The 27,134-nt window shown below is 43.1% G+C and overlaps 1 protein-coding gene and 1 long non-coding RNA gene across 5 annotated transcripts in view; one reads left to right on the top strand and one right to left on the bottom strand.

Annotated features, from left to right (window-relative positions):
* Positions 1 to 20,918, top strand: part of LOC118017581 — an 85,468-nt gene extending 64,550 nt beyond the window's left edge. Inside the window, exon 6 of one of the 2 annotated variants that reach the window (XR_004681191.1) lies at positions 20,598 to 20,918. This is a non-coding gene — a long non-coding RNA (uncharacterized LOC118017581). The remainder of the gene's footprint in view (positions 1 to 20,597) is intronic. The other variant, XR_004681192.1, reaches the window with a different exon arrangement.
* Positions 1 to 25,539, bottom strand: part of ABL1 (ABL proto-oncogene 1, non-receptor tyrosine kinase) — a 136,036-nt gene extending 110,497 nt beyond the window's left edge. For 2 of the 3 annotated variants that reach the window (XM_035015603.1, XM_035015602.1), the window contains exon 1: positions 24,121 to 25,538. In XM_035015603.1, coding sequence (XP_034871494.1) covers positions 24,121 to 24,256 — 136 coding nt within the window. In that variant the 5' untranslated portion in view covers positions 24,257 to 25,538. Of the gene's footprint in view, positions 1 to 24,120 lie in introns of all 3 variants that reach the window. The other variant, XM_035015605.1, reaches the window with a different exon arrangement.
* Positions 25,540 to 27,134: the final 1,595 nt, after the last annotated feature.

The raw sequence follows: 27,134 nt of genomic DNA on the forward strand, positions 1-27,134 counted from the left end.
GACACGACGAAGAGGAGTCACCAGGTGGGACCCTTAACAGAGGCAGCAAAACCCTGTAATTTTGGGGTTGGCCACCTCCTTCTGAGGAATGAACAAGTGAATGAATGAATGCATGCAACTACCAGTTACTGGTTGTTACTCTGGGCTGGGCAATATACTGGGCACTATGATACATGCTTCTACACCACACCCTCACAACAACCCTAGGAGATAAGTCCTAATATCCCCATTTCTTTCCATTTATTTGAGAGAAAGAGAAAAAGAAAGCATGAGCAGGAGGGGCAGAGGGAGAGAGAATCTCAAGCAGACTCCACGCTGAGCGTGGCACCTGACATGGGGCTCAATTTCACTACCCTGAGATCATGACCTGAGCCAAAACCAAGAGTCGGATGCTTAATCAAATGCTCCACCCAGGTGCTCCCTCATATCCCTATTTTAAGGAGGATAAAATAAAGGCTTAGAGAAGAGAAATGACATGTCCAAGGTCTCATACCAAGTAAGTAGCAGAGACAGGATTCAAACTTAGGTTGCCTGATTTCAGAATCTGGGTGCTTAATCACTATCTGGTCAATAGGTGCTCACTGTTTGTTTGGTCATCATCCCCTTTGAGAATCTCATGAAAGCCTAGGCTCCATGCAAAGAAAAATGTTATTGTGCACATTCACAAAAGTACGCATAAAATCCCAGGGGTCAGAGACTCTATAATTCTATGTATACATCTTAATAATCAGGGTAAGAACGTGGGGCCAGTAGAGTGGACTGATGCTCCGTACCCATTCCTTCCTCCCCCTAACGTTCCGTCACATAGTACTGCAGAGGCTGGAGAGCTAAAAGAGACACTTCCCTGCAGCCAGGGTTGGAATATGATTTAGGTTTTACCAATCAGATAACCCTCACATGAGATCTGGAGAGCAGATGCAGGGCCAAGCACACTCCTGCTACTTCCACTGATGCTGGGGCAAAAACACTTGGTTTTCTGGGGTGGAACTGGGGGTCCCATGTCCAGATGTCGAGCAGCAGCATGGGAAACAGCTGATTTGCGCTGGAGCCAAGAGCATAATGTCCTTGATTATAGCGGTAGTTCTAGAGCTGGTAGCTCTCCAAGGACCAAAGAGGCTACAGCTTCCTTGGTGGCCCAGGTCTGTGCGGTCAGTGACTTTGGGCATCATTCACCAAGTTCAACCTACAACCTGCATTTTCAGCTCTCTCAATAATTCTGTTAGTTATAAAATACTCTGTAATAAAGCCCTCCCCATTAAAATGAGCTATTGTGGGTTCTTGTCTCTGTAACTGAACCCAGACCAGCAGAAAATCCCTGTTCTAGATTTTTAAGAAGTAGCTGTTGTACTGAATTACAAATCCCAAGACATAGGTTCTGGTCTCCACCTTCAACTTCATTAATGTTAAAAAAAAAAAAAAAAAAGCCCATGATCCATAATCAAGCTGTAATTTAAGACTAAAGGGCTCCCAAACTCAAAACTCCAAAATTATCTAATTTGGGGAAGAACTGGTTGCCCCTTTGGGGGCTCGAGGGGCAGCTGTATGTAATGTGTTAGAGACACAGTATTAAACAGCAGACAGCTGCTCTTCCAGGTGTCTATCTTTGGTTGACATTACTAGTGCTCACGAACAACTGGTAACCCTTCCCTTTCCTGAACACACACAGAAGACGACATTTCCTAGGGTTCTGGCAGTGAGGTGAGATCTTGTACCTAGTTCTGCATGTGAGGTGCAATGGGAAGTGACCATGCATCCCTTCCTGCCTGGAGAACTCACAGTTCTTGCTGCTCACTCGCATTATCTCAATATTGAAGATGCGACACTTTCTAGTTATGCAGGCACAAGATGCTGGGGCCACCATCGTCTGGGTCCCCCAGAAACTATGTGGGGCAAAGCATTCAACCACATCCACAAGAGATAACCCACCTGGTTAAGCAACTGGGATCTGATGATTGTTTATTACCATTGCAAAACCTAGCCTTGCCAGCCTAATCCACCACTCTGAGAAACTTTCACACACATGCATAAGCAGATGTGCAGAGAGATGTTCATTGCATCACTGTTTGTCATTGTGGAAAATGTGTAAACAACCTTACTGGCCATAAATGGGAGAAGGGATAAACTATGCCATAATCACATTACAGAATACCATACAGCAGTTAAAATGAGGACCTAGATCTATATGCATCAACAAAAGGTAAATCTTATGTACAATGTTGAATAAAAAAATCAAGTTTCAAAAGGATGTGTACAGAATGATACCATATATATTCTTAAACTTTATGTGACTGGGTTTTGCACGTTTCTAAACCTATTTCAACAAAGGATAAAATCTCTTCCCTATTCTATGAACACTCCTTCAATCACCCCGATCCCACCAAAAGAGTAGCTTCAAAAAAAAAAAAGACAAACATTATGGGCAGGAGTTTTTCCCTTGTTTAATTTATCCCTACTCTTCAACTGTCAAAACCCAGAAGAAATAAGTTGAAAAGTCAGTAATGAAAAGGCCTTTGCTAGCCAACCTCTAAATATTCGATTTTACTTGGCAATATTTTTTTTTTTTTAAGATTTTATTTATTTATTCATGAGAGACAGAGAGAAACAGAGGGAGAAGCAGGCTCCCAAGGAGCAGAGAGCCCAATGCGGGACTCGATCCCAGGACCCTGGGATCATGACCTGAGCCGAAGGCAGACGCTTAACCATCTGAGCCACCCAGGCGCCCGACAATATTTTTTTAAGTAAGTGAGAAAATCCTCCACAAGCGTTAGCATTCAAATAGAGATATGGTATCTCAAATTAGGAAGTGAATGATTTCATGAAATCATAATAAAAATTACGTACAATCATGAAGCATTTTACAGTTTCCTGTGCTCTTTCGCAGACATCAGCCCATCTCAGTCTCCCACCGTCCTGGGAAGGAGCAGAGTGTACCATCAGTGCCATCTGAGAGATGGAGAAACTGAGGCTCAGGTCTATCCTATCAGCTAAGTGCCTTCTCCAAGAGCACATGACCTGAAGTATCAGCACCAGAGCTAGAAGCAAATATTTATAGACAATAAATGTTGGATCAAGTCGACATACTCTAAAGCTCATGCTGCTAACAGCAACTTAGCATACCAGAAATGTAAAGCCCTACAATCTTGGAGGGGGTGGTGAGCAAGGAAATGCCATGTAATCCTGTTTTCTGAGCCATGACTATTTTAAATCATGGGCTTTTCAATTTCCAGAGACTGAAACTGGGTACTACTTATTTATATTTAACTGCAAATGTCATATTCTTTTATGGGAAAGGGATCGTTTTATTTTTTTATTGCTTTTAATTCCAGTGTAGTTAACATACAGTATCATACCAGTTTCAGGTGTACAATATAGTGATTCAACACTTCCATACATCATCCAATACCCAAATATCATAGTAAAAGCAGCACAATTAGAATAACAAAATACTCTAGGGGCGCCTGGGTGGCTCAGCTGGTTAAGCGTCTGATTCTTCATCTCGGCTCAGGTCTCGATCTCAGGGTCATGAGTTCAAAATAATAAAATTAAAAATTAAAAAATACTCTAAAGATATGTCATGTATTTTGCATCAGTTCATTTTATTCTATTCTGCCATGCCTTTCTAAACTGAGGTTTCTAATTCTCAACGGACACCAGCATTCATTTACTTCCTCTCATAACTCTGTAAGAACTCAAGCAACAGATGCTATGGTGTTGGACTTAGCCAAGGACCAAAAAAGAATTTAGCACAACTTACTACTATAAACCACTGCTTCAAAAGAAAGTAAATGGTTAGTGTTTAAAATCTAGTCTAAAAGATGGTTAATGTCCCTAAGAGTGATCTACAGCAACACTGAATCAGTGTGAACTGCAGCTAGACAGCAGCAGAAAGATGAGCCCGTCCGTATCATGCCTCGGGTCATGGTGGTGGGGTGGCTGGTTAAAGATTTTTTATTAAAAAAAAAACAATTTGGTAGAGAATCAGCATGATTTAGATTTATTATTCATTATAAAGCTAGATAATAGTCACCTCCTAGATTAGAATCAAGCATATCATCAACTCAGACAAAACTTTATAAGGAAATTTAACAGGCAAGAGCAACTGGAAGGAAACAGATCTGTCTGTGTCCCTGCACTCTCCCGCAGACTCGCTGCTCAGCAAGCTTCTCCCGCGAGACAGTGATGTTCTTCCTTCCTTCAGCTATTTTGGTTCACTCTTTCCTTCCCCATACTTATGAAGGAGGTAAAAAAGGAAAATTAAAAAGTATGCAGTTTTCACATGAAAAGATGCTCAACATCATTAGCCATCAGGGAAATGCAAATTGAAACCATAATGCGTACACCCACGAATGGCTACCATAAAAAATACTGGTAATACCAAGTTCTAGCAAGGATGCCAGGTATTCTAGCATGTGAGAATGCTGGAGGGATGTAACAAAAAGAGCCACTCAGCAGAAGAGTTTCTCAGTTTCTAATAAAATTAAATATACACATATCACATGACCCAGTAATACCCATGCCTAGGTCTTTACTGGAATGTGGTAGGCTGAGAAAAAGGCCCTCTAAGAGATAGACATAGCTGACTCCTGGGAACCTGTGTTACCTTCCACGGCAAAAAAAGCGTCTCTGAAGATGTGATTAAGTTAAGGATCTTGGGATGGGGGGGATTATCCTGATGGGCCATAAACGTAATCACAAGTGTCCTTCTAAAAGGGGGGGCCAAGGGAGATCTGACTGCAGAACAGGAAGAGGAGAGTAACAATGGAAGTGAGGGCCTGGAGGGATGTGAGGAGGGGGCCACGAGCCAAGGAATGCTAGTGGCCTCCAGAAGCTGGAGGAAGGGGTTCTTCCCTGGGGCCTCTAGAGCTAGTGAGACCCTACTGACACCATGACTTTGGCCAAGCGATACCAGTTTCAGATTTCTGGCTTCCAGAACAGTGAAAAATCTCTGTTGTTTTAAGCCCCGCAGTGTGTGGTAATTTGTTACAGCAGCCCTAGGAAACCAATATGCTAAGTACATTACAAAAACTGTACGCAAAGTTTATAACAACTCTATTCATGATCATCAATAACTGTAAACAACCCAAAGTCCCGCAACAGATGAATTAATGCACAAATTACGGTATATCCATATCCATACAATGGACTCCTACTCAGCAATGAAAATCTGGGAAACAGGGGCACCTGGGTGGCTCAGTCATTAAGCGTCTGCCTTTGGCTCAGGTCATGATCCCAGGGTCCTGGGATCGAGCCCCACATCGGGCTCCCTGCTCAGCGGGAAGCCTGCTTCCCCCTCTCTCACTCCCCCTGCTTGTGTTCCCTCTCTCGCGGTCTCTCTCTGTGAAATAAATAAATAAAATCTTTAAAAAAAAAGAAAAAGAAAATCTGGGAAACAAAAGCAAAAATGAATTACTGGGATTTCATCAAGATAAAAAAGTTTCTGCACAGCGAAGGAAACAATCAACAAAACTAAAAGGCAGCCTATGGAATGGGAGAAGATATTTCTAAATGACATAACTGATAAAGGGTTAGTATCTAAAATCTACAAAGAATTTATCAAATAACCCATTTAAAAAATGGGCAGAAGACATGAATAGACACTTTTCCACAGAAGACATCAGACGGCTAACAGACACAAGAAAAGATGCTCAACATCACTCATTGTCAGGGAAATACAAATCAAAAGCACAATGAGATACCACCTCACACCTGTCAGAATGGCTAAAATTAACAACACAGGAAACAACAGGTGTTGACGAGGATGCAGAGAAAGGGGAACCCTCTTGCACTGTTGGTGGGAATGTAAACTGGTGCAGCCACTCTGGAAAACAGTATGGAGTTTCCTCAAAAAGGTAAAAATAGAACCACCCTACAATCCAGCAATTGCACTACTAGGTATTTACCCAAAGGATACAAAAAAACAGATTCAAAGGGATACATGCACCCCAATGTTTATAAGCATTATCAACAACAGCCAAACTAAAGGAAAGAGAGCAAATGTTCATTGACTGATGAATGGATAAAGAAGATGTGGTGTATATATATATATATATACATATATATATATATATACATACACACACACACACAATGGAATATTACTCAGCCATCAAAAAATGAAATCTTGCCATTTGCAGCAACGTGGATGGAGCTAGAGTGTATTATGCTAAGCGAAATTAGTCAGAGAAAGACAAATACCATATGATATCACTCATATGTGGAATTTAAGAAACAAAACGGAAGAACATATGGAAGGGGGAAAAATAGAGAGAGAGGGAAACAAATCATGAGAGATTCTTTTTATTTCTGGAATGCACAATATAATTTAATTTTAATGTCAAATATCAAATCACAAAAGCTTTTAAAAAATAAATACACCAAAGTAGTCCCTGATATTATAAACATTTTGGCAGTAGAACTCAGAGTAAACTTAATATCATTAGCAGTTTTCACTAGGCAGTTTTGTGTTCCAGATTATAAAATGGCAAGAACTGAAGGAATATTTTTAAAAGGACCAAGACTGGGGCCCCTGGGTGGCTTAGTCGGTTAAGCCTCTGAATTTCAGTTCAGGTCAGGATCTCAAGGTTGTGAGAATGAGCGTCGCCTCAGGCTCCACACTCAGTGGGAGTCTGCTTGAGATTCTCTCCCTCTTCATCTGCTCCTCTCCCCCCATGCTCTCTCTCTCTAATGATAAATAAATAAATCTTTTTTAAAAAAGGACCATGACTGATAGTTGAGTATAGAGAAATGTGAACTTAAAAAAACTGCTTAAAAATGCTAATAAAGAGGTGCTGAGAGTAATGGAAACTTAGGTGTAGAAATTGAAATGCACACTCCTTTCATATGGTGAACATAAGTCCTAGGGAGGCAAGCAACTTACTCAAGGACATGTCACTGGCTAGTGACACTAAGGAGAGGTTGCTTAGGATTTGCTAAGAATCATGGGAGATTCTTAACTATAGAGAACAAACTAGTGGTTGACAGAAGGAGGTGGTGGGGGATGGGCTAGATGGGTGTTGGGTATTAAGAAGGGCACTTGTTATGATGAGCACTGGACGTTATATGTAAGTGATGAATCACTGAATTCTACTCCAGAAACCAATACAGCACTGTATGTTAACTAACTAGAATTTAAATAATAAGTAAATAACTAAATAAGAATATTAAATCTTCAACTCCAATAAAGAAAGAAAAGGAACAAGCTATTGTTATATACAACACTTGGATGGATCTCAAAGGTGTTAGGCTCAGTGAAAGAAGCCAGTCTTAAAAAGTTATATACTGGATGGCTCCATTTATAGGACATACTCAGGAAGACAAAATACAGTGAGAAGAGCAGGTCAGAGCTTGCCCTGGGGTGGGCATGGGCGGGCGGTGCACACAAGAGCATAAGGGAGTGTAAGTTTTCTGCGGCTCTCCCTGCTTGTGTTCTCTCTGTCAAATAAATCTTTATTTATTTATTTTAGAGACAGAGCATACAAACGGGGAGGGGCAAAGGGAGAGGGAGAGAATCTCAAGCAATCTCCCTGATGAGCGCGGACGGAGCCTGACATGGAGCTTGATCTCACCACCCCAAGATCTGACCTGAGCCGAAATCCAGAGTTGGCCACTTAAACGACTGAGCCACCCAGGTGCCCCTCTAGAATTTTCTTGAAGCATTGCATTCCAGTATGGTCATATGGTCAGATATAAGCCAAGGTTTCATAGATAACCCTTAATTACCAACATGGTACAACCTTGTCACAGGCAAACTGCTCATCACAATGTTATTACCACTAGAATTTATTTCTTAATCTTCTTCTGGTTTAGTCCTTTTGGGCCTGCTCCTTATTACTGAAAGATATATTATTTTAGAATTATAAACAATAATAGCAGCAATAATTATTATTTGTTAGGGCCTAACCAAGTGCCAGGCACTGTTAGACATTTTTAATTTATTATCCCATTTCATTCTCTCATCAGTAGTAAATCAAGTAAGAACTATGATTCCTACTTTGCAAATCAAAAACCAGAGACTCCGGTTAAAAAGACTTGCTGTAGACCCAGAACCTCGCAACACAGAGAGGATGTGCTCAGTATCTACTAAGTACATGCTGGTATCTACAGTCGCACTGCTAGTAAGTGGTAAGCTGGGGCCTGCATTCAGATAAAACCTGTCTCCCTATTTGACTAAGAGACAGACACAGAAGCAGGAAATTGTCAAAGTACAACAAAACTCCTATATATCTCACAGTCTGTATTCTCATTTCTGGGAAGGTTTGGCTTAATTTACATGCCACACTGCCAAGGCTTACTTTTCCAGCCCACTTTATTTATTTACCTGATCTTCACTTGCTGGGAGTAGTAACAAATTCTACTCTTTTAAACACAGGATTTTAGCCACAACCAAACAAGCAGAAATTTGATAACCAGACAACTGCAGAATTTCATGAGATAAAAAATGACAAGCTTCCACATTGATCAACATTTTTCCACGTGCATTTCAAAGAACAAGAACTGAGATGGGTTATCAAAACAATTTGGGCTGAAATATGGGGGAAAGGCTTTAGAATAAGAACCCTAAATGTGAAAGTCATTCTACCCTCGTTCCAGGCACCGTCATCTCCTATCAAAAGCCAGACAATGTGGGCAGAAAGGAGGAAGGGAGAAACAAGGAGGTCTCAAGGGCTTTGCTATTGTTTATGTGAGGTTTTTTCCTTCTACAGAAAACTATAAATCAAAACAGCTGGGCGCTCCATTCAGCAGACCTGCATAAAACTACCTGCAAATGAGACAATTAAGAGAAAGAGAGGGCGCCCGGGTGGCTCAGTTGGTTAAGCGACTGCCTTCGGCTCAGGTCATGATCCCGGAGTCCTGGGATCGAGTCCCGCATCGGGCTCCCTGCTCAGTGGGGAGTCTGCTTCTCCCTCTGCCCCTCCCCCCTCTCATGCTCTCTCTCTCTCTCATTCTCTCTCTCAAATAAATAAAAAATCTTAAAAAAAAAAAAAAAGAGAAAGAGAGAATATCCTTCTCACCTCCCTACCTTTACTCCCTGCCCACTTTGTCTCCAAAGACGCAAACAGTTGAGAAACATTCAACTCCACAATGTCAAACACAACTTTGGCAAATATATATACATGAATGATACGTTTGCTCAGGAAAGTTTTAGGAAGAAAGGTACATGATTGTTTACAAAAATGGAGGTTGTTGCTCTATGTAATGGGAACCACCAGAGGGTTCTAAGCTACATAATCCCAAACTTAGACTGCATTTTAGAATAAGGGCCATGGCATTATCTGGTAACTTTCAAAAATAATACGTCAAGCGCTCTGCACAATGCTTAGCATAGAGAAAGTGGGCAAGTGGCAGCCATAAAAAGTAAGGAATATATGACAATACTCGGTATCTAGCTAAGATGGGTTATTTATGCAATCCACCATCTGTGAATCACGTAACAGCTTCCAGTTTTTCTAATGCACTTCAGAAGAGATGGCAGTGTTTTTGTTGAAAATTCCAGCCAGTGGAGAAAAAGTGTGAAATGTACTCGTCAGTGCTTCTCAGAAGTATGTCAGGATAGTGCACTATGCTGGGTGAATAACTGAAAAGCCATGTGTGCACCCCATCTGCCTCACTGCTGAGCATACACCCTACAATGGCAACCACTGCAGCCGGAGCTTATAAGTTAAGCGGTAAAAAGTACCAGTACTCTTCACATATGACCATCCTGTGAGTTTAGCCAAAACCAGGGACAACCAGAAAACATACATGACACATCTCCTCGGTACACCTCGGAATGAGCCCCATACCACAACAAAGGAGAAAGACCATAGGGCAAATGGCTGTGTTCCCCTCTCTTGACAACTGGTCTGTGAAGGGCATGGAGCCTCCTGCCAGAGACGGTCTAGGCTCCCACGGCACTGTGCTATGCACGGACAAGTAGCTGCGGCACTCAACAATGCCAACCAACCCACTCTGCCTCTTCTCCTAGGCCCTCATCCAATTTCCTTTTCACTACATTTTTCTTACTTTGCTCATTTTCCTCTGTACTTGATTTCAAACATCTGAGGACAGGCGAGGTCTTGCACTCTTCTGTATAACTCACATGTCTCGGCCAAAACTTGCACTCCTATGGGGTGACTGGTATTCCCGCTATCCTCCTGCCATGCCTTCTGTGGGTGCCAGGCAGCCCCCACGACTAGCACTCACACAGAACAGAGCAGCCACTCATGTAGTGTAGGGACGTGCACCTAAGCACAGGGAAGTAGGTAGCCTCCAGGTCCTTTCCAGCCCTGAGATTGAAGGGCATCCCAGGTGCAAGGACATGGCTCTTAGACTGGGTATCTGTGTGCATTTATTATGAGAATCAGTATCAAAAGCATATCCCACAGAATGGTGAAAAAATAAAAGTTTTACTGAAATAAATTCTAACTCTAAATCCCCCTCATTTCAGTGTTGTGAACGTTTTCAAAAGGATTAGTTCATCTTCAAAAAGTAATGTTTTTGGTAGAAAAAATACTCAAGCTATCAAGAAGTACTTGATTTCAGGGTGCCTGCGTGGTTCGGTTGGTTGAATGGCTGGCTCTTGGTTATGGCTCAGGTCATGATCACAGGATCTTGAGATCAAGCCCTGAGTTGGGCTCCCTGCTGAGCGGGAGTATGCTTGAGGATTCTCTTTCTCTCCTTCTGCCCACTCACGAGTGCATTCTCTCTCTCTTAAATAAATATTTAAAATTTTAAAATAAATAAATAAAATCTTTTTTAAAGATTTTATTTATTTTTTATTTGAGAGAGAGGGCATGAGCAGGAGGAGAGGCAGAGGGAGAGGGAGAAAGTAGACTCCCCACTGAGCAGGGAGCCCGATGTGGGGCTGGATCCCAAGACCCCGGGATCACAATCTGAGCTGAAAGCAGACGCTTAACCGACTGAGCCACACAGGCACCCATAAATAAATAAAATCTTTTAAAAAAAATCCAAAAATCTTAAAAAAAAAGTACTTGATTTCAACCCCAGCTCTATAACAAATCAGCAATATAATCCTAAAAACACTTTGTTGCCATCCCGAACCACAGCTTTCTCTACTGAAAAACAGGAATAACGTCTATGCTACCTGTACCGTGAATCGAAAAACAAGCGCTTTATAAATACTTAAATCTTTCACATCCACAAGAGACAGATACTCTTTGCAATTCGGGCTGCTACAGGATCACCAATAAAACCAGGAATTACTGTATGATACTGCAGAAGTACAAAGTACAGAAGTTTATGTTGAATCCATGCATCACCAGGGCAAATGCTGGAGCTGTTCATTTTTTTTTTTTTTAAAGATTTATTTATTTATTTATTTGAGACAGAGAGAATGAGAGGGAGGAGGGTCAGAGGGAGAAGCAGACTCCCCGCCGAGCAGGGAGCCCGATGTGGGACTCGATCCCGGGACTCCAGGATCATGACCTGAGCCGAAGGCAGTCGCTTAACCAACTGAGCCACCCAGGCGCCCCTGGAGCTGTTCATTTTGACTAAATTCTTGGAACCAGACTGGCTGCCTTTCTTTCATAAAAGTGCAACTGCCAAAAATAAAATCCATTAAGTAAAGGTTCCAATTAGTAGTGTAGCTATTACTATAAATTCAGTGCTATACTCATGCACTGTATCTCCAGATTCAGTTAGTGGCCACAAGTGGCCCTTGACATAAAAAGGTAAGAACTGAGATGAAAGGCACGGCAGGCTGGGGGTCTCCTCACCGTGTAACAACCATGATCAAGTTGAACAAGCGCCCCCTGGCCCCGGCCCATTTGCTGGACCCACCCCCACACTGTTGGTTCAAAGGTGGCAACCATCTTCCCAAGCAGATGGCCAATGGTGGTCCTTAGGACTGTAAACTGGACCTAAAGAACATTCTGTTGGCTGGCTATCTTGTCCCCTCGTTCCAGGGTAGTCGACTGTACTACCTGAGATTGACAGTGCATAATACAGAGTGGGCACTGAGATAACCAATGATATTCAATTCCATATTTACTGAGCATCTAGTCTGTAAAAAATATAATGCTGGACCCATGGAGATTACAAACATGGTCTCTACCAGCAAGGAACCAAGTGCTGTCAAAGAAAAGTAGAATTAAAAAAACAAAAACAAAAAAAACAAAAAACACATACAAGAAAGGTGAATCTGGAATAAGCAGATATTTTGAAATTTTCAACAATTTACAGGAATCATTCAGCCTTTATGATTAACAAGAAAAAAAAAAAAAGTCTCCTGAAGTGGTTTCCTTTCATAAGTAAGAATTCTTTTTTTTTTAAGATTTTATTTATTTATTTGAGAGAGACATAGCGAGAGAGGGAACACAAGCAGTGGAAGTGGGAGAGGGAGAAGCAGGCCTCCCGCCGAGCAGGGAGCCCAATGCAAGGCTCAATCCCAGGACCCTGGGATCATGACCTGAGCCAAAGGCAGATGCCTAAGGACTGAGCCACCCAGGCACCCCATCAGTAAGAATTCTTTATATTCCATTATTTATTCCTAGAATCAAAGTAATCTATAGATTTAGTGTAATCCTAGTAGAAAATCCCCAGGGATATTTTGTTTCAGTAGAAAATTGATAAAACTGATTCTAAAATGTATTTGTAAATACAAAGGAGAAAGAAAAGCCAAGACAATCTTGAAGAACAAAACTGGAGGTCTTACTCCACGACATATTAAGACTTACTTTAAAGCGACAGTATTTAAGATAGTATGACCCTGGTGTAAGGACAAACAGAACAAACGAACAGAGTAAGGAGTTCCCAAACAGACCCACACATATATCGATACCTGATTTATGAAGCAGCAAATGTTCTCTTCAATTAAAGAACTAGGTCAATATGGAAAAAATAAAAGTAAACCATCATCCCTGCACAGAAAAGTCAAATCCAAGTGAAACTGTAGATCTGTGTATGAAACATAATAAAATAAAATTTCCTCATGAAACCTGAAACTAATATAACACTGTATATTAACAACACTGGAATTAAAATAAAAAATTAAAAAAAAAAAGAACTTCCTCATGACCTTGGTGTAGACAAAGATTTCTTATATTGGACATAAAAAAGCACCAACCTTAAAGAAAAAAAATTGTTAATTGAACTACATTAAAATTAAAAACTTTGGTTCCTCAAAGTCACCATTAAGAGTGAAAAGGGGGATGCTTGGGTGGCTCAGTCGGTTAAGCTTCTGCCTTCGGCTTGGGTCATGATCCCAGGGTTCTGGGATCAAGTCCCACACTGGGCTCCTTGCTCGGCAAGGAGCCTGCTTCTCCCTCTGCCTGCCACTTCCCCCTGCTTGTGCTCTCTCTCTCTCTTTAGCAAATAAATAAATAAAATCGTTAAAAAAAAAATACTTTCAAAATTAAAAAAAAAAAGTGAAGGGGCACCTGGGTGGCTCAGCCATTAAGCGTCTGCCTTTGGCTCAGGTCATGATCCCAGGGTCCTGGGATCAAGCCTCGAGTTGGGCCCCCTGCTCAGCAGAGAGCCTGCTGCTCTCCCTGCCTGTGCTCTCTCTGTCAAATGAATAAAATCTTTAAAAAAGAAAAAAAAAGAGAGAGTAAAAAGGCAAGCCACAGAGTGTGAGAAAGTATTAGCAGTGTATATATCCAACAAAAGAAATGCAGTGAGAATATACAAATAACTCCTACAAATCAATAAGAAACATAACTAGAAAAATGGGACAAAAGAGGTGAGCTGACAGGTCACACACACACACACACACACAATGCATATTTATGACATCCAAATGGCCAATAAGCATGATGGAAAGGTGCTTAATTTCAGTGAGTCATCAAAGAAGCCAGTGAATCAAACCACAATGACATACCACTGCACAAGCACACGAAAAGCTAGCATTTAAAACACTGACAATATCCAAGTCTGTAAAGAATGTAAAACCACTGGAACTCTCCTATCAGACAGCCTTTGCCCTAAGCGAAATATTCGAGACAGCTGTTTCCAGGTGATAAACAACAGGCTCAGCAGGACTGTGATCCTTGAGAAGAGAAAAACACAAGGTGAGCTGCCTGTCACCTCCGACTTCCTGCCTTGGGGCACCTTCCCAGCCGCGGTGCAGGGAGTTGGAGCCCAAACCAAAGTTGGAGCAGTCTCCTGGAACTGAGGAAGCAGACTGAGACGGGGATTCAAGGCTGGAGGCTGCAGAGGCAGCTAGAATGTGCAGGGGAGAATATCTGAGAGGAGGGGTTGCATGGGGGGCAGAAGAGGAGGGAGGTGCCCTGTGGGTCCCTGGCAGAGGGCTGGGCAGGGACCAGGTAAGGTAAGATTCTGGAAGGCCTAACAAACAGCAGTGATTGTAGGGTGAAGCTCTCACGATGCCCGACATTCAAGCGTCAGCCAATCCAGCGTGCAGAAGACCCGCTGAGCACCTCTGTTCTTTAGCTGACATTCCAGAAAAGCCAAGCATTAAGTCTAAAGAACGCCCTCTAGAGTAAGGGCCATGCCTGCAGACTAAGGATAAATCCAAAACAGACTCACTCTAACAAAGCATAAAACCAAGCCTGACAGGGTCAAAAGAACAGACCAGGAACTGCCTGTCAGAAATGAAAGCCTCTCAAAACAAAACAAAACAAAAACAAAAACAAAAGAGAAAGAAAGAAAGAAAGGAAAAGAAATGGGACACCTTGGTGGCTCCATCGGTTGGGTGTCTGCCTTTGGCTCAGGTCATGATCCCAGGGTCCTAGGATCAAGTCCCACACTGGGCTTCTTGCTCAGCGGGAGCCTGCTTCTCCCTCTGCCTGCCATTCCCCCTGCTTGTGCGCTCTCTCTCTCTCTGACAAATAAATAAATAAAATATTAAAAGAAAGAAAGAAATGAAAGCCTCTCTAAAGTAAGACAACAAGATCCAGAATCCCTATGGTATGACATCCACATATCTGACACACAATAAAAAATTAGTAAACACACAAAGAAGCATGAAAATGTTGATTCGCAATGTAGAGGAAAAAGCAATCCATAAAAACAGACCCCAAGATCACCCAGATATTTAAATTAGCAGATAAGTTCTTTATTATACCTTTAAGAATTTGGAAGCAGGGGCGCCTGGATGGCTCAGTCAGTTAAGTGTCTGCCTTCGGCTCAGGTCATGATCCCAGGGTCCTGGGATCGAGCCCCTTTGTCAGGCTCCCTGCTCGGTGGGGAACCTGCTTCTCCCTCGCCTCCCCGCTCATGCTCTCTCTTGCTACCTCTGTCTCTCTCTCTCAAATAAATAAAATCTTCCAAAAAGAAAGAAAGAAATTGGAGGCAAAGATGGGCCTGATGAGTGAGAAGATGGCGAATCTCAGTAGAAAATGCAAACTATCAAAAAGACCCACATGGAAATTTTAAAATTGAAAATAGCACATCTGAAATGAGAATTGTAAAGAGACTGACAACTGCAGAGGGGTTAGTGAACTTTAAGAGAGATCAACAGAAAGTACCCAAACTGAACAACAGAAAGAAAAAAACCGTGGTGTTGCTGACCCACCCGAGCTTCCAAATACATGAAACAAACTGACCACATCTGCAGTTACAATCCCGTCCTAAGTACCACACGCTCCTGCCTTGTCCTTTTCTTCACCAATCGTGCTAGAAGGCTGCCTATTTTACAGATGCTTTCCCACGTCAGCTTTTGGTTTTACTGACATTTCCATTTCTTAATTTCTGTTGTCATTGTTACTACTCTCTTACGTCTATGTACTGTGGACTACTTTGTCTTCCTAGCTTCTTGAGTTAAATGCTTAGGTTTTTCCCTCCAGTCTTTCTTGTTTCCTAATAACTGCTTTTAAGGCTAAAAAAACTGATAGAATTAAAGGGGTAGGGGGTAGAATCTATCATCCTAGCTGCGGATTTTTAATACTCGTCTCTCAGTGAAAAAAGAGACCCCAAGACACTCAGCAAAAGTACAGATAAAATAGGCAGACAAAAAATAAGTAAGGAAGGGCGTGTGGGTGGCTCAGTCGTTTGGCATCGCCTTCAGCTCAGGTCATGATCCCAGGGTCCTGGGATCAAGCCCTGCATTGGGCTCCCTGCTCCGTGGGAAGCCTGCTTCTCCCTCTCCCACTCCCCCTGCTTGTGTTCCCTTTCTCGCTGTCTCTCTGTCAAATAAATAAATAAAAATCTTAAAAAAAAAAAGAAAAGTAAGGATGTGGAAGATTTTAAACAACTATCAACCAACTTCATCTAATCCACATTTACAGAAAATTACAACTGCAGAATATATATTCAAGTACAAATGGAACATTCAGTAAGATGGGTCATATGTGGGGCCAGAAAATTAGTCTCAAGTAACCGTCAAAAGACTGAAATTTATAGAAGATCTTCTCTGACCACAATGGAATTAAGTTAGAAATCAGCAAGATATTTAGACTCCCCAAATATTTGGGAATTAAACACTTCAAGAACAACACATCAGGGGCACCTGGCTGGCTCAATCAGTAGAGCATGTGATTCTTTTTTTTGTTTTTTAAAGATTTTATTTTTATTTTTATTTATTTGTTTGTCAGAAAGAGAGAGAGAGAGAAAGCCAGCACAAGCAGGGGAGCAGGCAGAGGGAGAAGCAGGTTCCCCTCTGAGGAAGGAGCCTGCTGAGGGACTCAATCCCAGGACCCTGGGATCATGACCTTAGCCGAAGATAGACACGTCACCGACTGAGCCACCCAGGTGTCCTGAGCATGTGATTCTTGATCTCAGGGTCGTAAATTCAAGCCCCATGTCGGGCACAGAGTTCACTTTAAAAAATAATAGTAATAAAATAAAAAAGCACATCAGAATTTCTGTTCAAGAAAGAGGTGGGACCCAAGCAGAGTTCTGAAAGGCAGGCAGGTTGTAAACACATAGAAGAGCAACGTCAGGGTACAGCCACCAAAGAGGAGAGGAGGTAGGGAATGGCGGGATATGCGTCAAAGGAGGTCTTCAGGGAGTGCTTTCTTTTACCACAGCTCATCTTCTAAGTAGCAATTTTAACCTTTTCCCCCTGAACCCAGATAATGTGCTTGATATACTCCTACGGGTATAATTCTCAGCTCAAGCATGTTAACTCATCTCTATTCCCCCATGCAAAAAATGCATTATTTGTAACACGCGTCACAACACACAGTGTATATCACATGGAGACCTGAAGCACGAGTGAAATCCTTAACCAAGAGAAAATGATTGCATGTTTTCTCCAATTTTTATTATTTTCTTTGATAGAATGCTTCATTAAGGAAAAAATTCTTTTGGTTAAATCATTTTTGATCATCCTCCTTTATCCCACAACTGAAATTCCTGTTTTCTTCTACATAAAGTTTCATGAAAAGAGGGCCATATAAAATGTATTCACCTACAGGAAATAACGGGTGTGTTAAAGAAAATATTACATATACACAATTCCGCATTTTCACAGTTCAGAACTTAATCCCTAAGAGTAAGTACATAAATATAATCTTTCCAAACAACCTCTTTTTAAGAATCTGACTGATTTAACTTCAGTACCTTTAAGACTCCATAGTTGCACTGTCTCCCACCTTCTGAGGTATATGGATACCCAGTACAATTTAACAGTAATGGGAATTAGTGTTGATCTATCAAATTCCTGTTCTATTACCTTCAATAAAGTTTTTTTTTAAAGATTTATTTTATTACTTATTTGAGAGAGAGAGCGTGCACGAGCAGGAGGGGCAGAGGGAGGGAAAGAGAGAACCTCAAGCAGACTCCATGCTGGGCACAGAGCCCGACACGGGGTGCAAAAGGCCCTGAGATCACGACCTGAGCTGAAACTAAGAGTCAGAGTCTTAACTAAGTGCACCACCCAGGCACCCCTACCTTCAATAAAGTTTTATTTGAGAACTGTAACATAGTTTGTTTGTTTGTTTGTTTGTTTTTAAGATTTTACTTATTTGACAGAAAGAGACACAGTGAGAGAGGAAACACAAGCAGGGGGAGAGGGAGAGGGAGAAGCAGGCTTCCCGCGGAGCAGGGAGCCCAATGCGGGGCTCGATCCCAGGACCCTGGGATCATGACCTTAGCTGAAAGCCGACGCTTAACGACTGAGCCACTCAGGCGTTCCTTATTTTTAAATTTTTTTATTATTATTATTTTTAAAGAGATCACTGGGTCAGCAGTTAAATGCATTTGCAAATTTTTTTAAAGATTTTATTTATTTATTTGACAGAGAGAGACACAGCGAGAGAGGGAACACAAGCAGGGGGAGTGGGAGAGGGGGAAGCAGGCTTCCCGCAGAGCAGGGAGCCCGATGTGGGGCTCGATCCCAGGACCCTGGGATCATGACCTGAGCCGAAGGCAGATGCTTAACGACTGAGCCACCCAGGTGCCCCTGAGAACTATAACATAGTTTTAAACTGAGAATAAACCATTTCTTAAAGTCAGTTTTCAGGTAAGCTCATAAATAAAACATGTGACATAACCAAATTAAATAATATCCTGAAGGACAGAGATGTACTACCTTAAAATTAGAAAATCCAGAAATAATTTATTTTTTAAAAAAACTTCAACTTTTTATGCATAAGAAAACTTATTTTTTATTTTATTTAATGTTATTTATTTTCTTAAGTAAACTCTACCCCCAACGTGGGGCTCGAACTCACAACCCCAAGAGTCACATGCTCTACCAACTGAGCCAGCCTGATGTGCCTACAAAACTTTTTAAATTGAAACAGTTATTTTATATTTAAAACACTCACTACCAAGAAGAATAGGAAAAGTTGTGTGCATTTTTTTGTTAAATCTGCAACTTTTTGATTTAGAAAAAAAAAAATCCTCAGAGAAACAGGATTTAAAACTTAAAAATGAGTTAAAATCAAAATGTGAATGTGAATGTCACCACCCCCCCGAAAAAGATACAAATTAATCCTACATAAAAATGTAAAGTCTTAATTTCATAAACCACTAAATGTCACCTTACATATTTGAAAGGTTCTTACTTGGAGATTTCTCCCTTGGGCTTGTCATCCTTCTCATAGCTTTAAATACCACCTATGGGGCGCCTGGGTGGCTCAATCGTTAAGCAACTGCCTTCGGCTCAGGTCATGATCCCAGGGTCCTGGGATCGAGCCCCGCATCGGGCTCCCTGCTCCGCGGGAAGCCTGCTTCTCCCTCTCCCACTCCCCCTGCTTGTGTTCCCTCTCTCGCTATGTCTTTTCCTGTTAAATAAATAAATAAAATCTTAACTAAATACACACATACATACATACATACATACATACATACATACCACCTATAACCTGATGACTCCCAGGCTCCCTCTCCAGCGTGGACTGCCTCCCTGAATTCACACTGGTAGACTCGAATGCACTCGAATGACACAGCCACCTGGATGCCTACTACTAGGTAACTCGAATGTAGCATGCCCAAAAAGCAGCTCCTGACCTTCATCCCCTGCAACCCACCTCCCCAAAACCCCACTCTTCTAGTCTACATTTCAGTAAAAGACATCTCCATTTTTCCAAAAACCTTGGAGTCATCCTTGACTTCTCTCACATTCTACTCACCCCACCTCATATCTAATCCAACAGTGAATCTAGACAGCTGTGCCTGCCGGTATTCACAGAATTTGAACCCTTCACCACCACCGCCATCCCGGTCCAAGCCATGACCATTCTCATTCAGATGAGTACAGCCAACCCCTCAGTGGAACCCCTGCTTCCTCTTTGCTCTCCTTCAGAATACAGCAGCGAGAGACATTTTAATAAAACATAAGTCAGGGCGCCTGGGTGGCTCAGTTGTTGGGCGTCTGCCTTCGGCTCAGGTCGTGATCCCGGGGTCGTGGGATCGAGCCCCGCATCGGGCTCCCTGCTCCACGGGAAGCCTGCTTCTCCCTCTCCCACTCCCCCTGCTTGTGTTCCCTCTCTTGCTGTGTCTTTCTCTGTCAAATAAATAAATTTAAAAAATAAATAAATAAAACATAAGTCAGGGCCTGTTACTCCTTCCCAAACCACATGAGTCAAAGTCAAAATCTTCAAATGGTCAACAAGGCGACATTCTTCTCCAGTCATTCTCTCCTCACCCCCACTTTATCTCCTACCAACTCTCCTTTTGCTCTCTGCTCCAGCTACTCTGGGCTTCTCCTAGAACACGCTAAACAAGCTCTGCCTGGGGCCTTTTGCACCCTGATTCTCTCTGCCTGAAATGCTTTTACCCCATTATTTCCAAGGGTTGTTCCCTCACCTCCCTCCCAATGCCACTTTCTTAGGGGGGCCTCCCTAACTAAAATCCACCTCTCAACATTCCCTAGCCCCTTTCCTGTGTTATTTTTTTCCCCAGCACCTGCTACCATCTAACATACTTTATATTTCACTTACCTAGCTTATTTATGGTCTGTCTCTTCCCACTAGAATGAATTTGTAAATTCCAAGAGGGCAGGGATGTTTTTTGTTTGCTAATGTTTCACAGATGACTGAAACATTACCTGATACATAGTGTGTGCTCAATAAGTATTTGTTGAAGAAAGAAGGAATCGCTAAGGAAAAGAGGTTTACTAGTGAATGCTTTTATGCCTCTTTTACCAACTCTCCTGAAAGTGAACTTTCTTTAGTCAAGCCACTGAAATTTGGAACATACGACGCATGAAATAATATGGCTTCTTTTTTTTTTCTCCCTGTACACATGACTAGCCCTTCTGACCCTGAATGATCCTGGCAAAAGAAACTGACATCTGCCCTCTCCTTCCAGATTCATCACTGACACCCTCATCTACCAGTATTCTTGGCTTCCAGATTCGTGCCTGATCCAACACCGTATAACTGCAAATTTTTTAATCCAACCTATATGGATATTAACCAACTCTTAGATCACCCTATAAAAGATCAACAATTTGTAACACAAAGTAAGACTGTGTTCCCCTAGAAAAAGAACACCCGAGGTCCAAGAAATTGATTTGCCTTCAGTAAAACATGACTTAGGCAAATTCTTTCATAAAAAGCTGCTGCGGGGTGCCTGGGTGGCTCAGTCGTTTAGCGTCTGCCTCCGGCTCAGGTCATGTCCCAGGGTTCTGGGATCGAGCCCCGCATCGGGCTCCCTGCTCCGCGGGAAGCCTGCTTCTCCCTCTCCCACTCCCCCTGCTTGTATTCCCTCTCTCGCTGTCTCTCTCTCTCTGTCAAATAAATAAATAAAACCTTAAAAAAATAAAATAAAATAAATAAAAAGCTGCTGCAAGGAAGTGACTATTTGGCTGGGCTGCCATCAGTTTGGTTTTTACATCTCTGTATTTTTTACATTATAAAATAACACAAATTTGTCAGAGAAAGAAATCACAAGTGCAAAGTAAAAAGTACAAGTTTTCTCCCATCGTGCCGAAATCCCAATTCCCATGCCATGCTGACTCATTTCCAATTTGCTTTTTTCCACTCAGCCACTACATGGATGCCTTTCAGGGTTAGTAGAGTACACACCTGCAATAAACAGCCTGTGTGCCTCTGTGACAGACCCCCTATAGCAGCAGTTCTCAAACTTTTTTATCTCAGGACCTCTTCACACTCTTGAGAATTACTAAAGACCCCCAACGAGCTCTTATTTATATAGGCTATTTCACCAACGTTTCCATATTAGAAATTTAAACTGAAAAATTTTTAATTATTAATTTTTTTAAATAATTTTTTTTTCTTTTTAAAGATTTTATTTATTTATTTTAGAGACAGAGCACAAGAGGGGGGAGCAGGAGCGGGAGAAGCAGACCCCCCGCCGAGCAGGGAGCCCGATGCGGGACTCGATCCCGGGACTCCAGGATCATGACCTGAGCCGAAGGCAGTCGCTTAACCGACTGAGCCACCCAGGTGCCCCTTTAATTATTAATTTAAAAACATTTTTTATTACTAGAAAATAACTCTTCCACCAAAAAAGTAGCCTTTTTAGATAAGTAGATTTTCTTCTTTGAAGCTGCACCAAAACACCGTAAGTGGTAGTTTCTTAAAGGTTAGTTGTGATGTAGAATCTAAAACTGTATCAGGGAACTTTTGTATTGTTACATTAAAATCCATTGGTCCACCTTGCACCTTGGATGGATCTTTTACCTGTGTGTGATTTTATAATATCACGTACTACTGATCACTTAGAAAATCACTGAATTATGTAGATTTTCTGAATAATACATTTCATTATATCAAAACATCACATTTGTAAAATATCACCACCAATCTCTACATCACAATAGCAGATACAAGTTTTCCAAAATCCTAATTTTCACTGGAAAGCTAAAATTTTATCACTGGCAACATATACTACCAGTGGTTTTCCTTGAAAGACTCCTTTATACTCTTTTTAGCCTGAATAACCATTGTTTGTCAGTGGTAGTTGAAAAATGGTAGTTCCATGAAAAAAGCAGCTAGTACAGCTTGCAACTCAAACAACTGCCCATCTGCTTCTCTTGGAGATAACCGATACCCCTCAGTGCACAGCAGAAGTGCTTTACGTGTACTTCTCATTTCAACCTACAGCGTACTAAAAAAAAGTATACGCAAGGGCCAACGGTTCATAAAATTAATCTTTCCTGCTTCATCAAGGACATTCTTTAAGTGAAAAACGAATTTTTATTGTATGTATTTATTTATTTATGAGTGCATGGCACCATGTATTTATCACGAGCACAAAGAACACACTGGCTACTAGTAGAGTGAGGTGTAGTGCTCCCGCCTCGATTCGTGCTCAGGAGCCTGCATGACCTCCGCACCATTCACCATCCGTGCAAAGAGTGCAAATAACATCTAAGAATTGCATTCATATGAAAACAGTTTTAACCTCAACTCTCTGAAAGGTTACCAGGGACACCTAAGGGACTATACTGTTCTGTACGAGAAGAGCTTCCGGATGTGAGATTACCGGGTTATTGGTATATGCATTTTAAATTCTGATAACTTTGGCCAAAGCTCTCCAAAAAATATGTACCAATTTTCATTATCTAAGGCTGCATGATCATCACTAGTTAAAAACATAAATAAATCACTTTATAAATCCTGAATTGGGAAAGCACCATAATGTAACAAATTTCCATTTTTGCCTGTCTAAAACCAGGGCTAAAATGTAACTAATATTTCAAGGAAAAATACAATTCGAGTACTCAAATCATTTAGATGAGGTATTTTTCTATAAGAAAGTAAAACCTCCACAGTCAAGTGCAAGTTCATGCAACAGAGACCTTTGTTTATTGTGGTCACCCATTGTTAAAAGGCATTTGAGATCGAATTTCAAAGTATATGCCACCTGCACTCATCTCACATTTGCTTATAGAGTGGGTGGGACCGATATTTCAATATAAAGTACACAGTTTGAAAAATGTGAGGCTACAACAGTACAAACAGGCCCCTGATTAACTGGCTCACGGCTGGCCCCTGATACGAACATCTGTCTAAGCTGACCCTTAGCTTTAAAACTACACATAGAATTATGGGAAGTATATGGTATAACACATACTGTCTGCAATCAAATGCCAACTATATTCATAAAAATGTCAAAGACAACCTTTCTTGCCCCAAATGTCATCCAAAATAGGGAGAGAGGAGGATAAAAGCTCCGTCCATCCCTGGGGAAACGATTACTCCTGTGTAAGGTAAAATAACCAGAAGAGGGGGGTATCCTCAGTTCACAAGGGACACCGCTTCCCCACTCAGTTTTTCCCACGTAGCTCCAAAGTGTGTATTTTCAGGTCCTACTTATGACTGAAAAGGTCGAGGATATTAGTGTCAACTAGGATCTGTGGTTCTTAACCTTTTGGGCAACACAAGCACTCTTGAGGATACGATAAAAGCTCCCTGTGGATAAAGCAGTAAAGGATCCATGTACCTCGGGTATAGCCCAAGCCTAAGGTTTAGAGCAGGATCATGGACTCTGATCCTGAGAAACCACTTAAGTCCAATCTCCTCAGGAAACTGGGAGAGTAAAATGGCTTATCTAAGGTCAACAGTGAGTTAGAAGGGGAATTAGGCAAGAAATAAACAACTCAAAGAGATTTTGAATAAAGCCATCCAGAGTCCCCAAGTAACTTCTTCTTATACAAAGAAAGTTCCACCACAAACGAAGAGAAAACTATAGTAACACAAGTTTTAAGTACAGCTGGACACAAACGCTGTTGTTCAAAAGCCCCTTAGGCATCCCTAAGCTGATACATGAGGAAAAACAGGACCAGAAAGCTTGAACAGCACTCACCATGTTCCACAAAAACATTGCAGTGTGGACCCCCATGCCTCGATGATTCCTTCTTCCCTGCTCCTTTGATAAAGTGCAGGGCAGGCAAACTTGGCCTTCTCTGGTCCCCAAGAACTTTTCCAGGCTGCTGCCCCATAAAGTAATAATAGGCACCCCTTTCCAGAAAAGGGTTCAAGATCTTCCAGAATGGTCAGTGGGCTTAAAAAGAAACAGTATCTATTTGGGATTTCACATTCACCGAATCTCCACAAGTCAGTAATTGAGGTCAATCACAAGAAGACATCTTCCGTAAAAAAAGGAAGCAGTTTTTAGGTTGACATGTGTAAACAGGAGTTCCGATTACTTCTGCAGTTTATCAGTTTGAAGTAATGTAATTGCAGTGCTACCGAAAAGCTTCTTGAGTTTAAGTGTCTTTTACTGGCTGAGTAGGTTTCTGTCTTTTCAAGAAGAAAAACAAACATTCACAGGGATGCTGTCAAAGGGTCAGTAACACTACAGTCGTTTCGGTTCCCACAACATAAAGGAAATGTCGATCGTCTCTGGATGCTTCTCCAGAACTTTTCCTGTGGAAGTCACCCACCCCCTTAGTTTCTTCATCTTCCGACAAATTTCCTGCCCAACTAGCTGCCGCTCCGGCTTCTCTACCGTGCGCTCCGGAAAAGGACACGGGTCACCCAGACTTCAGCGAGAGCTTGCCCTCGGCTCTGACGAGAAGGAATGCACTGCCAGCAACTTTTCAGTCCGCTTTTTAAAAGGCCTGTGAAACCAGTCCAGACTTTTCCTTTGCATTAAAGTTTTTGTTTGGGCTGAGACTAAGGGGACCGTCGGTGACATTGGAAGAAGTCAGGGCATTGGAGGCTCTCGGGAGCAACCTGGGGGAAAGGGGAGGCCACTTGACAGCAGGGAGGCAATATGAATGGGGGGGCTCCGCGGCCAAACTGGAGGCCGGGAGAGGGAGCGAGGGGCGGACCGGGGGGTACGGGGGAGGCTGCCGGGGCGGGGCACGGGCGGCTTACTCGGGGGCGTCGCTCCTCCACGCCTCAGGAAACGGGGTGTCCCAGGTCTGGGGGACACAGAGACCACCCCCAGTGTCCCAGAGCCGGGGCAGGGCTGCACGGGACGAAGGACCCTCGCGGCCCGGGAAGGCGGGAGGCGGGCGGAGAGGGGAGGAGGCCCGGCCGCCTCGGCTGCCCCGAGCCCAGGGGTCTCTGCCCGAGACAACCTCTCCCCCGGCTCCGGACGTTGTTACAGCCGCCGCCGCCAGGCAGTCACATCCCCGGAGCTCCGCCGCGAGACCCAGCCTCCCCCCGCAGGTGGGGGCCGTGGACAGTGGAGGGGCTCCTCAGCCGCAGGACCCGGGAACCGGCTCCGGCTCCAGCGCCGCTCAGGGACCGACACCGACCCCCGCGGCCGCCATGATGGATTAGGAGCCGCTCCACAACGAGGCCAGGCCCCGCCCCTGACCCCGCCCCCGGCGACGTCCGGCGCGCGCCTCGCGGGGACCCGGGCCCTCCCGGCGCCGCTCTCGGGGACGCCGCCGCGCCCTCTGCCTCTGGTCTCTCTGCCCGCCGGAACTTGGCCCCGCACGACCTTTTAAATGTGGTTTTTTCCGAGCGCAAGGTGAGTGGGAAGGAAGCCCCCGCCTCCCCTGTACGGCCATTGGTCCCTGAGAATCCGGGTCAGGTCTCTCTCCTGCGTCCCATTGGCCAGCGAAGGCAGCGAGGCTGGAGTTCCCAGCCAACCGCATTCGGCGCAAGCCGCAGGGCATGCCGGGAGTTGTAGTCCCGCGGCGCCCACCCCTGCACGCGCGAACCCCAGACTTCTTGCCCTCTGCTCCCAGCTCCTGAGCTTCGGTCCCGCCCTCCTGGGAGACGGTGGACTCTCGCCGGCCTCGCGTAGGGCTGGCCAATGTCTCTCCTGCGCGGGGAGTGAGCCCGGCGAGGAGCCAAAGCCAGGCGAAAACTGCGGATTGGATTGTCTCAGAACCGGAGTTGGATTACTTCCTTAAGCCTCTTCAGGGAAGAAAATTTGGCTCGCTTCTGGAAACCAAGGTATTTGGTGCCTTATCCTCCCTCCCCAAATTCTCACCTTTTCCCCAAGAAGCATAAATATTAGAACTAGCGAAAAATAAATGACTGGAAAGCATCTGACATATTGCTAACGAATTCATTGTTTCTTTGGGTTATCCGGAGGCTCACTCATTAAAGAAACAGCATGTGTAAAGCACCCCTCAGAGGCTAGTTAGGCCTGGCGCAATCATAGATGTCTGAGCTAGAAAGAGCCTTTAAGAGGAAACGACCTCATTACCCAGATATACGTGCATTCGCATGAAAACATCTTGTTAGCCGAGAAAATGCAGATTGTTGGGTTAGCAGGCCTAACCAATGATCCAGACACACCAAACCCACACTTGTGACCCATCTCCTGCAACTAAAAAGCAGCCCGGCCCCTTTGTCTTCACCCTCTGTGTATCCCCAGAGCAGTGCACCTGACTGGGATATACCCGTTTCTAAGGAGATCCACTCATCCCAGCGCCTGCTCTACACTACTTAACTGTGTTGCTTTTCATAAGCTACATTATCTAATTTAATCCTCACTGTAGCCCAGTGAGGCGTGTAATATTATTCCCCATTATACAGCTGAGGAAAGATTCAGAGAGGTGACTTAATCAAGGTCACTTGCCTAGTTAGTATGTGACAAAGTCACCACTTGAGCCCAGATTGATCTTGCTGCAAAGCCCATGCTTTTCCACTGCACGTTCAGTGTAACTGTTGACCATGTCAGACCACTGATTTTTCAGCCACGTTGGACAACTCATTTTTCAGAAGAACCACAACCACGGCCCGTTACAGGTGTTGTAATCCAGTTATATTGTTACATATTTTAGGAATATTTCTGCTGGATGGGGAAATGGTAGTGATTTTGTAGATAGCAGCTTCAAGAATAGTCATGTGGAGGTACTGAATGTGAAGGATAGGAAAACTTGTACCCAAATTTAGAACTCAAACTTACAA

This window comes from Mirounga leonina, unplaced genomic scaffold (assembly GCF_011800145.1).
Source record: "Mirounga leonina isolate KUSES-001 unplaced genomic scaffold, KU_Mleo_1.0 Mir_170, whole genome shotgun sequence".
Lineage (NCBI taxonomy): Eukaryota > Metazoa > Chordata > Mammalia > Carnivora > Phocidae > Mirounga > Mirounga leonina.